This window comes from Myotis nattereri, assembly GCF_964212035.1.
Source record: "Myotis nattereri genome assembly, chromosome: 18".
Taxonomy (NCBI): Eukaryota; Metazoa; Chordata; class Mammalia; order Chiroptera; family Vespertilionidae; genus Myotis; species Myotis nattereri.
This window is the reverse complement of record NC_138093.1, coordinates 35,734,802-35,748,591: the sequence shown is the minus strand read 5'-3', so window position 1 is coordinate 35,748,591 and position 13,790 is coordinate 35,734,802. Positions and strand designations below refer to the sequence as shown.

The 13,790-nt window shown below is 39.7% G+C and overlaps 1 protein-coding gene across 8 annotated transcripts in view; it reads left to right on the top strand.

Moving 5' to 3' along the window:
• ZC3H11A (zinc finger CCCH-type containing 11A) overlaps window positions 1-13,790 on the top strand; it is a 37,383-nt gene that overhangs the window by 9,942 nt on the left and 13,651 nt on the right. For all 8 annotated transcript variants that reach the window (XM_081113223.1, XM_081113228.1, XM_081113225.1 and 5 more), the window contains 6 exons: window positions 7,443-7,566; window positions 8,997-9,200; window positions 9,310-9,426; window positions 10,900-10,980; window positions 12,014-12,124; window positions 13,134-13,196. In XM_081113223.1, the coding sequence (XP_080969349.1) occupies window positions 7,443-7,566; window positions 8,997-9,200; window positions 9,310-9,426; window positions 10,900-10,980; window positions 12,014-12,124; window positions 13,134-13,196 (700 nt within the window). The remainder of the gene's footprint in view (window positions 1-7,442; window positions 7,567-8,996; window positions 9,201-9,309; window positions 9,427-10,899; window positions 10,981-12,013; window positions 12,125-13,133; window positions 13,197-13,790) is intronic.

The following is a 13,790-nucleotide window of genomic DNA, read 5'->3' as shown; positions in this document are numbered from 1 at the left end:
GAGAGATAGAGAGTTAGAAACATCGATGAGAGAGAAACATCGATAGCTGCCTCCTGCACACCCCCCACTGGGGATGTGCCCGCAACCCAGGTACATTCCCCTGACCGGAATCGAACCTGGGACCCCTCAGTCCGCAGGCTGAGGCTCTATCCACTGAGCCAAACCGGTTTCGGCCAGTGTGTTTTTTTAATCCTCACCTAAGGACATCGAACCCACAGCCTTTCAGTGTATGGTACGATGCTCCAACCAACTGAGCCACCTGGCTCCAGGGCAGGTGGCATACAATTTTAATTATCCCATTACCAGTGATGTTGGTGATCATTTCATTAAGGAAGATCTACCAGACTGTTTTACTGAAAAAGTTTTTCTTTTTGTAATAAGCATTTTATGGAGATGTAATTTGAGAACCTGTAATAATCCCATTTCTTATCAAACTTTCCATTTTTTTCAGTGATTTATTTGTGCAAATACCTTTTTGCTTTCTGGCTTAATAAGACTTTCTAGGCTTATCCTGTACTTTTCCTCCTCTAGTTTTGGAATCAACCATATCTCCAAGGACCTTTGGTTCCTTTTAGTGAAAAGTAGTATATGGAAATGAGCTTTGAGCTGCTCCTGGAGTGTTACTGTTTCTAGGCCTACAGTGGACAGAAGGAGGAAATACATAAATGTATATACATACACATGTTTACATCATTAGTTATTACTTCCTGCTTTTGTATGGAAAATCATGAGTTCACATAGATACCTCCAATTCACAAATAGGCTTCTACTTTTGCCTACTTGTAACTCTCTTTTCTGAAAGTGAGAAATTTTGCTTTCATTCTCCTTAATATTACTTATTTGATCAGTCCCCTGGTTATGTAATCCATATTGTATTCCAGTCTCTTCCTACCTCTTAGGTGTTAAGTCCATCTGATCCACTATGTCCTTTAGAGTCTCTGTTTCCTTATTAAGTTTTTGTCTGGAAGATCTATCCAGTGAAGTCAGAGGGATGTTAAAGCCCCCCAATATGACTGTATTGTTGTCAGTCTCTCCATTAAAGTCCTCTAGAAGTTTTTTGGTTTTTTTTAATATATTTTAGTGATTTTTTTACAGAGAGGAAGGGAGAGCGATAGAGAGTTAGAAACATCCATGAGAGAGAAACATCGATCAGCTGCCTCCTGCACACCCCCCACTGGGGATGTGCCCTCAACCAAGGTATATGCCCTTGACTGGAATCGAACCTGGGACCCTTCAGTCCGCAGGCCGATGCTCTATCCACTGAGCCAAACCGATCAGGGCTAGAAGTTTTTTTTATATATTTAGGTGCTCTTAATTTTGGGTACATAGATGTTTACCAGAGTTATATTCTCTTGTTGGATCGATCCATTTAGTATTATGCAGTGACCTTTGTTGTCTCTTACAATGGCCTTCATTTTAAAGTCTGTTTTGTTGTATATGAGTATTCCTATTCCAGCTTTTTTTCTTTTCCATTTGCATGGAAAATATTTTTCCATCCTTTCACTCTCATCCTGTGTGTGTCTTTTGTTTTGAGGTGGGTCTCTTGTAGACAGCATATAGTTGGGTCATGTTTTTGTATCCATTTAGCTACCTTATGCATTTTGATTGGAGCATTTAGTCCATTTACACAGGGTTATTATTGATAGGTACTTATTTATTACCATTTTAATTCTGTATGGCTAGGTTTCTCTCTGTTTCTTCTCATTACAGCAATCCCTTTAGCATTTCTTGTAATGCTGGCTTGGTGGTGATGAACTCCTTTAGCCTTTTTTTTTTTTTTTTGGTCTGGGAAGCTCTTTATTTGACCGTCTATTTTAAATGTTAGCCTTGCTGGATATAGTAATCTTGGTCTCAGATCCTTGCTTTCCATTACCTTGAGTACTTCATGCCATTCCTTTCTGGCCTGTATTGTTTCTGATGAGAAATCAGGTGTCAGCCCTATGGGAACTCCTTTGTAGGTAACAGTTTTCTTTTCTCTTGCTGCTTTTAAGATTCTCTCTTTGTCTTTAATTTTTGGCATTTTAATTATGAAGTGTATGGACATGGGTCTGTTTGGGTTCTTCTTGTTTGGGGTTCTCTGTGCCTCCTGAACTTTGGTGACTTTTTCCTTTACCAGGTTAGGGAAGTTTTCTATCATTTCTTCAAACACCTTCTCTGTCCCTTTCTGCCTCTTCTGGCATATCTACTATTCTAATATTGTTACGTTTCACATTGTCCCACAACTCCCTTAAGCTGTCCTCCTGTTTTTTAATTGTTTTTTCTTTTTGGTTCTCTGAGTACTATTTTCAACTCTGCCTTTTAATTCACTGATTTGATCCTCAGTTTCCCCTAATCTGCTGTGTATTCCTTCCAATGTGTTCTTTATTTGTGTTATGTCATTCTTTATTTCATACTGTTCTTTTTTCATAGTTACTATATCTTTTTTCATGCTGTTGTGCTTTTTTTAACAGTCATTACTCTGAACTCTGTTTCAGATAAATTTCTTATCTCTGTTTCATTTATCTCTTCTTCTGGAGAATTCTCTAGTTTTTTCATTTGGGGGTTGTTTCTTTGTTTCCTCATTTTGGCTGTCTGAGTTTGTGACTATGTGTTAGGTAGATCCTCTACACTTCTCAATCTCTAGTGCAGGACAGTGTTAAAGTCTGTTTCTGACTAATTAGATCAGGTAAAGACTCAAAGCCTCCAGGAACTGCCTCTGCCTACAGACTGATAGGATTCGGACTTGAATTACCCCTCACCCCCCAAGCAGTGGTCCTCAGATGTTGTGAGGTTTTTTTCAACAGGGTGGGGCAGTTGCTTCTGCCTGGAGGCTAATTGTTATCTTTAGTCTCTCAAGTGGCTTCAGGGCAAGGTGTTTTCCAATAGGGTGTGTCAACTGTCTTCACCCCACGCCAGGCAAATGTCTGTGTGGAAAAGATGTCCTCCACTGTGTGAGGGAATGACTCAGCACAGGAAACTGGGGGTGTCTGCCTTCTGAGCTTTCACCCCTGTGTTCCCAGTCCTTGGCTTCTGCTCACAAAGCTCCAGTCTACTCCACCCTCCCTCTGCTGGAGCACAAGGTGGGTGGCTCCACAGGGATTTTTGTGCGTTGGACCTTTAAGAGGAAGCCTGTGTTTTCATCTGTTACTCCCTGGCAGACAGCACCCCCGCTGCTGTTCATAGCCAGATGGTATGTGGGTTCCTCTTTATTTTTGGTGCTTTCTGCTGGGGGACCCAGCTTGGGGATTAGATGTCAGAGTTCTCAGTGGACTCCCCCACAACTGAGATATTTCTCCAGGACTTCAGTTGCCGTCTGTGGGTTCCCAGCCAGCCCTTTCCTACCAGTCTGTGTGCGGTCTCCACTTTCAGTCCTTGGGTGTCAGGGTTCTCTCCTGTGAGTTTTTTGTTGATTGTTCAGGAAGTTTTTCTGTATTTCAGTTGTAATTCCAGTTTGTTCCTGGGAGCATGTCCGTGCAGCATCCACATACTCTGACACCATTTTTAATCATCTTCAGGTGTTGACATCACACCTGAGGCTGCTTCTCCACAGGGACACCTTTCTCACCTTATGTCAATGCCAACACCTGTACCAGGTCTCCCCCCTGCTTCACTGTGAGGACTTCTTCCTCAGCCTTTTTGGACCTCGGCATTCTATTCCACATCCTTGGGCTCTGATACTCTGTTGGACAGCCCTCCCATATGAGGTGCTCACTCTCACCCTGTTTGTTCTCCAACTCTGCACCTGGTCCCCACTCAGGAAGACCCTGCCTTTCTCCTGCTGGTTGGTCTTGGAGGCTCATTCTGGGAAGACCCTCCATAAGTACACCCTCCTTAACTTAACTACACTAGGATCCCTTCTGCACAGAAGTCTTGCTCGCCTTCCGATGCTGCTCAGGCTCCAACACTGTGCCAGGCCATCCTCTTATACAAATGTCATACTAACTCCTGTGGGTTCTGACACCTGTGCCAGTCCCACCTTGTCCAGTAGACTCCTCACCGCAGTCTGGCTCTAACTCCCTGCTCTGGGCCACATACCCTTCCCTTTTCAGCATGAACGCCTGCCTCTCTCAGCCGTACCTAATGACTTTGGTCTGAATTGTTTGAGGGGTGTTATAGGAAGGAAGAGACTAAATATGCAGTTTGGATGTCTGGGCTTAAATAGCTACTCTAGTTTGGTCCCAGGTTTATAGTCTCTTAACTGTCTTCTATGCTGCCTGTCTTCCAAATAGCAGGGAATTCACTAACATTCAGAGAAAGGAATACGCTTTAACTTTTGAAAAGTCATATTGTAACACTGCTGGCATAGTTTGTAAATTGGCACAACTCCTAGGAAAGATCTCTAAGTGTCAGGGTCTCTAAGAAGAACTACATTTAGAGATTCTCTAGAACAGTGGTTCTCAACCTTGGCTGCACATTAGAATCACCTGGAAATCTTTTTAAAATCCTGATTTCTGGGCCTCACCCTCCGGAAATTCTGTTTCTTTGTTACTAATGTTGTGGCCCCACCCCATAACAAAGAAACAGAATTTCCAGAGGATGAGGCCCAGAAATCAGGATGTTAAAAAGATTCCCAGGTGATTCTAATATGCAGCCAAGGTTGAGAACCACTGCTCTAGAAGAACTCATGGAACTCAGCATATAATTGTATTCTTGGCTAGTATTATAGTGACACAGTAAGGATATGCTGGTTGTAAGAGAAAAGGACACAGGCAGAGTCTGGAGCAAGCATGTCAAACATGCAGCCCGCCGGCCGCGAGTTTGACATGCTTGGTCTGGAGGAATCCATGTGTGGACTTCTCTATGATCTCCCTCCCATCAGAGGTCACACAGAGCGAACGCTTCCTCTGGCCATAGAAATGTACCAGTATATATGTGATATTTCTGCCTAGGGAAGCCCATGAGAGACCCAAAGTTTTTATTGGGGCAGGTTGCTTAGACACCCTCTACCACATACCAAACTCCAGACTCCCAAAAGGATGGGAGGTGTTCAACATAAGCTGTATTTGCACAAACAGTCTCGGACACATTCTGAGTGCCGAGTTTCCAATGCCAGCCAAGGGCCACCCTTGCAAGGCTGTCTAAGGGTAGCAGCTGTAGGGCTGCTCTGTTAACTCTTCTGCACAGAGGCTTATTTGGCTGCATCTTACAGAACTACTATTATACCTATGGCTCCCATGTGCAAAGTGACATGCAGATTACTTTTTGTAGCATAATTTGTATTAGTAAAATGTATGAAGCAACCTAACCTTCATTTAAAATAAAATTTTACTCTATTCTTGCAGTGGTGTGCTGGGTAGCTGTAAACAAAATATTTTAAAAGGGAAACTATTTAAATTGACATGGAAAGATCAGAATATATGATTAGTGAAAAGGGATCAGAATAAGGTGTGTAATATGCTACCATTTGTAAAAAAAGAGAGAGGGAAAATAATCTGTATTTATTTTTACTTGTATATGCATTTTAAAAATAGAAGTATAAAAGAGAAACTTTACAGTGGCTGTTGGGTGGGAACAGGATTGAGAAAGGGCCATTTTACTGTAACCCCTTCTCTATGCTGTCAATTTTTATTATTCCTGGGTTTCATATTTGAAAATTTGTCTACTCGCTAAAATTTATTTGTAACCTCTGAAGTAATACTTGCTTTGATTGGCAGTGAGACATGTGCAGGTCACTAAAAATGTGAGCCTCTTGAGGCACCTCATTTCCAGCTGAGATCAAACAAAGCAATGCTCTGCTTTTCTTGTTTCAGCTCTCATAGTGGAAACAAGTGTCCTTTTTGTGGCCTATTTTAGTGCCCCTCCCCCTTTTGTTGGTGATTTTCCAATTTAAAATGGCCCCAAGAATAGTGCTGCAGTATTATGTAATGTTCCTAAGCACAGGAAAGAAAGTATGTGTAATAGATAAAGCCTCATTCAACTGTGACTTACAGTGTGTTGGCCTAGAGTTCAATATTAGTGAATCAATGTGTTTTTTTAAAATATTTTTTTAACATTTCAGAGAGGAAGGGAGAGAGAGAAACACCAATAGTGAGAGAGAATCATTGATCGGCTGCCTCCTGCATGCCCCACACTGGGGATCAGCCCGAACCAAGGCATGTGCCCTGTCTGGGAATCGAACCATGACCTGATTCATAGGTCGACACTCAACCACTGAGCCACGCCCGCTGGGCAACAATACATATTAAGTAAGGTGACTTTAAACACAGACACATAAAACAACATTATATATTGATCAGTTGATACAAATATTGTGACCAGAAGCTTATAGGAACCTTACTCTGTATACCTTTGGTCTATGTGCTCTATTACCTATAAAAAATTTAAAGAAATAATCATGTTGGAGAACGTTACTGTGGAGAATTTGTTGCTAAATGAAAAATGTACAGGATTATATGAAATAACCTTTTTTAAAGTGTGCATCTACACATTTACATTTTTTAAGTAAAAGAATTCTATACCAAAATAAGTGATTCTCTTTAGGTAATAGTTTAACAGGCATTTATTTCTATTTTCCAAGTTGTCTTTTTTGTTTGTGTTTTATTTTCATTTAGAAACAAAATCCAGTAAGTGTATTAAACAGATCAAATAAATGTCATGTGATTCGTGTATATGGAGGCTGCTAGTATAGAAGGCATCTAGTAATTTGAAAATTGCTTCTGGGAAAGGAGTAAAACCTTAAGCAAAGATAGACTTAGGAGCAAGGAAGATTGATTGATACTAGTTTCTGCCTTGAGGAAGGGGTTGAGTAATTATTCTTATTCTTATCTAAAACATAATGGTAGCTAATACACCTACTTTTGGATGTAACCGGAACTAAGATATTTTATACAGAGGTAAAGGTATTCGCTGTACTTTTAGAAAATAGGAAAGTTGTACATGTGGCAGTAAATTCAAGACATAAATTTTTAAAACAGTTTTTGCCAATTGCCTTTTAAAGCTATTGAGCTACTTTATATTTTCATTTTAAGTATATGGGATTGCATGATTCTTTCGCATCCCTAACAACACTGTGTTATCAGTCTGAGTAGTAGACTTTGATCTTTGCTCTTTTTTATACATGTAAGGATCTTTTTGTAATGGCCATTATTTCTAGGTTTCCTTCCTCCATATTTTAAAATTTCTGAAATAATGCTGCTATTCTTTCCGGGAATTTTAAACCTTAGGCTCTTAAAATGATGAAACATCCAAAATAATGCAGGTTATTAATCAGAGGTTAGTTACTTTTCAGAATGCTTACCAGTTCCTTTTTCTTCGTTGAACTATTTGTTAAAGTATATATAGAATTTTCACAAAGTGAATATATTTACTTGACCAGCACCTAGTCCTAGATCAAGAAATAGAATATTTCCAACACTCTATCTTCCCCTTCATTGTCACTAACAAAATCCCCCAAAAACAGATGAACAAATTAATACAGGTCACACTTCATTTTTATTTGGAAACTATGTTTTTCCCTCTTGCAGAAAAAACGGAGTGAGATTCCTTGTTATTGGGAAAATCAACCAGTGGGATGTCAAAAACTAAACTGCGCTTTTCATCACAACAGAGGACGTTATGTGGATGGCCTTTTTCTACCTCCAAGCAAAAGTGAGATGTTTTTAATTTTAAAAGAATAATTACTGTATAATGAACACCTACTATGCACACTGTATAAAGTACTTTATATACTTGCCTTCTTTTCCTAGTGTGAGAGAGGTATTATTTCCACTTTACAGATGAAGGGATCCAACTTTACTAAGGTTAGGTGATTTGTACAGTTATAAACCAGTAAGTAGCAGAGTCACAATCCTGTTGCCAAAAGCCATGTGCCTCATAAGTGCTTGGCGTTACAGTTTAGATTACTAGAGCTTACTTCATTCCCATTTTCTTATCAGACCCATAGAGGCTTTTGACTTTTTTTCTCTCTCTAGTCCTCACCCAAGGTCATGCTTAGAGGAAGAGGAGGAAGGGGGGTGGAGAGAAAGAGAGAAACATGGATGTGAGAGAGAAACAGATTGATTGCCTTCCGCACGTGTCCCGACCAGGGATCGAACCCGAAACCCAGGTGTGTGCCCTGACTGGGAATTGGACCAACAACGCCTCGTTGCATGGGACATGCTCCAACCAACTGACCTATTATGGCTGGGCAGTGGTTTTTGAAAGAAACTTGATTCTCTCAGAGTGTTTGGCAGATCTCTTCCTCCACCTGTTTTATAAAATAAGGTTTATTGGAATGAAGCCATCCCCATTCATTTTCATATTGTCTATGGCCAAATTTTGTGCTACTGCTTTAGAGTTGAGTAGTTGAGAGAGAGAGATCTGTAGAGCCTATAATATTTGCTATCCAGCTTTTTACAGAACTACGTGCCCTGTCTGGTTTGGCTCAGTAAATAGAATGTCAGCCTGCGGACTGAAGGGTCCCAGGTTCAATTCCAGTCAAGGGCACATGCCCGGCTTGTGGGCTCCATCTCCAGTGGTGGGGGGAGTGTAGGAGGCAGCCAATCAATGATTCTCTTATCAGTGATGTTTCTATCTCTCTCTCCCTTCCTCTCTGAAATCAGTAAAATATATATTTAAAAAATAATAATAAGATAAATAAAACTATGCCCTACCAAAAGCTAGTATTTATTTCCAGAGTTTCTTATAAAGTGATTTCCTAGTGGAATGATCAGCCATTTGAAAACCACATCTACTCTGTGATTAAATTTTGATGGCTATATATTTTCACTTTTATTTAAGGAAGGAAAGTTACAATATTAAAATTACACGTCTAGAATTTATAGTCACTATGCATCTAGCCTTCTGTATAATCTATATTTTGATGCCCACTTTGAATGTACTTTCATACAGTAAAAAGTTAACTAAAAGCCAAGTTTTCCCTCCTTGGAAATTTAGAACCTAATTGGGAAAATGGAGATGTTAAATAAAAACACATTAAGTGCTCATATGGAAAATGCACCAAACTTTTGGTGAGGGTGTTCTGATGACGTGGGATTATATCTTTGGTTTTTAATTGATGACTAATTTTGCATATCTAGCTGTGTTGCCCACTGTGCCTGAGTCACCAGAGGAGGAAGTGAAGGCTTCCCAGCTCACAGTTCAACAAAACAAATTGTCTGTCCAGTCCAATCCCTCCCCTCAACTGCGAAGTGTGATGAAAGTAGAAAGTTCGGAAAATGTTCCTAGCCCCACACATCCACCAGTTGTGATCAATGCTGCAGATGATGATGAAGACGATGATGGTATGTTTTAGTTCTTTATGGCAAATAAGTGATCAAGATCACTTAATGAATTAGAATTAAAGCTCTAGGCCTGTTTTTAACTGAAAATTTGCCTTAAATGTTAATATAGATCAGTTTTCTGAGGAAGGTGATGAAACCAAAACACCAACCCTGCAACCAACTCCTGAAGTTCATAATGGATTACGAGGGGCTTCTGCCCGGAAACCCGGCGTCAATTTAAAACAAGGTAAGAGGAGGCTGTATCGATGCTGGCTCCCACTCTTAAATCTTACAACACTATTGAATGTCCAAACTATTTTAAATACTTTTGAAATGTAATTCATGTTCTGATGAACAAAAATAGATCCAGAGACATAGAAGCATGGAACAGAATGATGGATTTAGAGGGAAGGTGGAAGTAGGGGTGAGGGGGTGGGGAGAGATTAACCTGAGAACTTATATGCATATATAAGACAGAGACAATAGTGTGGTGAAGGCCTGGGTGGGGTGGGTGCAGGGTAGATGGGGTCAATGGGAAAAAAAGGGAGGACATCGTAATACTTTCAACAATAAATATAAACTTCAAACATACTTCCTCTTAGTTAGAAAACATCTGAGCACCTGCTAGCTATGGATCTACAAGGCTAATATGCTGAGTGTCTGACTGACCGGTCGCTATGACGCTCACTGACCACCAGGGGCAGCCGCTCAATGCAGGAGCTGCTGTGACGCACACTGGCCATTTACAGAGAAACAGCATCACAGACCTGGTGCCCACAAAGCAACACTTGTCTTTCTCCAAGTGGGACACAGGCCCTGCCACCTCCCCAGAGCAACACCCCACCAAATCGCAGCCAACACTGCCAAGATCCCATGGCACAAAATGAGGCCCACAGTCCAGGCCAGCCCAGAAATGGTGGCTGTGGGTGCCGGCTAATGACGTCATGTAGCAACGCCCAGCTTCCTCTCCCTAGCGACTAGCCTCCTTCAGTTTCTTCAGCCCAGGAACTTGACTTGCTTTATAGCCGAGTGGAAACATTTTACACTTTAACCAAATGTTTGTGAAGCGTTTTCCTGTGCCTCATCTCATTTGATCCTCACAGACATCCTGGAGTAGGTAGATAGGAGACTCAATGGAATCCTCTTTTCATTTGCCGGAAAACGGAGATTTAGAAAGCTTAGAAACTTGACCCGACTGAAAAGAAATGGTGACCTTGAAGATGACTTCAGGTTTTCACACCGCACAGAATATAGTCAAACACTGCTGCAGTTAAATATTTTACCCTTTGTTCTCACTGCGTGATCTACAATAATAATCTGCTTCGTGTTGATTATTTAGTGCTGTGTTGGCTGACAGTTACCTGAAAGAGAAGTTGGGGTGCTTCACTGGGCTGGAAAAAGTTTAGCTAAATCAGAAAGCAGGTGTAATTAAGCAAGTTTATTCTATATATATAAAAGGCTAAATTGACTTGCACATGCACAATACATATAAAGCTCTTGCTGGCACCAATCGCATGCGTGTGTTTCAATCTGTCATTGTCAATTGTGAATTTGGTTGACACTTCTGTTATAGAGAAAGGGCAGACAGCGATATTAAAACATTTCTTCTAATTTCCTTTCGATGTGCACAAACTTGTGCACTGGACCTCTAGTGTACAAATAAAATGCAAAGGTGAAAAAGGTGATAGGACCTCGTGTGATTTCTCTTTGCTTTTCCCAGGTGAATGTTTGAATTTTGGAATAAAAACTCTTGAGGAAATTAAGTCAAAGAAAATGAAGGAAAAGTCCAAGAAGCAAGGTGGTAAGTTACCAGTTTTGACTAGATGATTGAATGTTGCTAGAGAAGAATAATTAGGACACTTCCAGTGGTAAAGACCCTTGCAACAGCCAAAATGAATTTGACTCTGTGGATGGTTTGAAGTTAAAACACAGACTTACTTAAATCACTTAGTTTTAATTCATTGCAATTGTGTTTCAGTTCCTAACTATTCACAGCTAAGCACCAGAACTAAAGAGCTCAAAAGAACTTGTTTATCTTGAGAAATGAAGTGTATTAAAAGAAGAAATACTTTATTTTGTAGTTGATGAATTCTCACAAGCTGCTAGGACTTTCTTCTGGAGCTTGATTGATTTATACATTTCCAACCCTAAAAATTGTGTCATATTAATATTTAGAGAGAATCAAGTGGTTGGTTCTAGTACCCTTTTGGTAAAACTTTTTCTATAGGAACCTTGGAGTTGTATTTTGCATGTAATTGAGTATAGATGAAAAAGATTGAATTGATACACCTGACAGCTAGTGTGCTTCTGAGATTAACTTTAGAATAATGTTAGCCTTGTTAGTCAATAAAAGTAGATTGAGCCTGACTGGTTTGGCTCAGTGGATAGAGCGTCAGCCTGCGGACTGAAGGGTCCCAGGTTCGATTCCAGTCTAGGGCATGTACCTTGGTTGCAGGCACATCCCTAGTAAGGGGTGTGCAGGAGGCAGCTTATTGGTGTTTTTCTCTCATTGATGTTTCTAACTCTCTATCCTTCTCCCTTCCTCTCTGTAAAAAAATCAATAGGATATACTTTAAAAAAAAAAAGTAGATTGAGTGCTTAAGTCACTCAAAACAGTTTTGTTTTATTTACATATTGTGTCCAAGGAAGATAAGAAATAGGGATTATCTCCCCTTCTCCCACCGCGACCCTGTAGGCAAACAGAACAGAGAAACTGATTGGCTTGTAGTCCAGCGTTCTGTCTTGGACTTACCTGGTCACAGATCAAATTTCTTGACTTGTGATAGCTTTATTTTTCACAGATTATTTACTATTCTTTGACTTGCTTTATTCAGAAGGTTCTTCGGGAGTTTCCAGTCTTCTACTCCAGCCTCAGCCCATTCCAGGTCCTGAAAAAGAGAATGTCCGGACTGTGGTGAGGACAGTAACTCTCTCCAACAAACAAGGTGAGACATAGTTAGGCTGTAGACATAAATAACTGGGCGAGCAAAATCCTTGTGTGCATTTTATTTTACCTTTCGTGGATTTGCAGGTGGAGTTAAGAATGTTGATTGGGCCCTGGCCGGCTTGGCTCAGTGGATAGAGCATCGGCCTGCGGACTGAAGGGTCCCAGGTTGGATTCCGGCCAAGGGCACATGCCTGGGTTGCGGGCTCCATCCCCAATGTGGGGTGTGCAGGAGGCAGCCAATCAATGATTCTCTCTCATCATTGATGTTTCTATCTCTCTCCTCCTCCCTTCCTCTCTGAAATCAATAAAGAAATATATTTCTTTTTTTAAAAAAAAGAATGTTGCTTGGATAGAAGGATGAAAAGAAAAGTTAGTGCATTTGACTCTGTTATTAAAAAGATTGAAATTCTTTAGGTATATTTAACTTTTTCATTTACTGTTCATTTGTATTCATTCACCAAATTTGTTGACTGCCCGTTATGGTTAAAGAACTATTAAAAAACCCTTTAAGTTATAGAAATATTTCCCTTCATAGTTTTAAATCTAGTAGGGAATAGGACACAAGTAGTTATGGTGTGCAGATACATTTAAATGTTTGTGCCATTCAGACAACAAAGAATCAGAAGAAAGCACTCACTTCTGGAGTGATCAAAGAAGGTTATAGGAGTGGAGTATGATTTTTTTTTCTTTTTAGCTTACTAAAGTATGCAAGCAAAAGTGTAGATTTTATAATCAATTGATTAGAACACAACTTGTCATTGTATACTTGGCTGCTATTAGTAATTAGGACTGCTATTGCTTCCCTTTGGGCTGTGCATTTGGCTACTTAAATTTATTATTTAACATGTTGATTTTTTTTTTATTGATAGTTTTCCTAAGACTGAGATCTGATTTTCAAGAAATTAAGTGGACTTATGTTAATATTGGCACATGCTTTATACCCATTAGTAGTTACTGTATACTGAAAAATTGCCTAATAGTAGAGAAATTCTGTTTTGCCATTTCAGGAGAGGAACCCTTGATAAGATTGAGTCTCACCGAGAGACTGGGGAAACGAAAATTTTCTGTAGGTGAGATAAGTTTTGTACATATCTTTTGTTTTCTTCTTCTTTGTGCATTTATATGATACCTCTTCCAACGTTCTCTTTATATAAGTGCCCTGTCATAATTGATTTGTAATCCCCTGTATTCTTGGCTGAAAGCACATTTAAAATGTTCCCATGTTTTTCACTCGTGCATTATATCTTTGATTGAAGTCAGAGAAATTTGCATTAAAATTTAATTTGATTATGGCCAGCATTTTAAAAAGCAGTAAAGTATATCTCTGTTTCTATGGACAGATTGAAATTTGACATTTTAGAGGGGAAGAAGTGTCCAGTTAATATAAATTCATCCCTGAGTTTATTAGTGCTAGGTTATATTTAGGGAAGTCTTTACCATATTACTGAATTGTTGTGTTCCTGCCCTAGTGTGTCTGTTTCAAAAAAATTATTTTGAAAGTCTCCTCTGACTTCATACTCTTTTAAAATGTGCTTGCAAATATGAAATCTTAACTGTTTGGAATTTTCTTTGACACCATTCTCATTGCCTAATAAATTTTAAGTAAAGTACAGAAATAAGTTATTTTAACATCAGCATACACGGAAACATTGTGAAATTTTGGT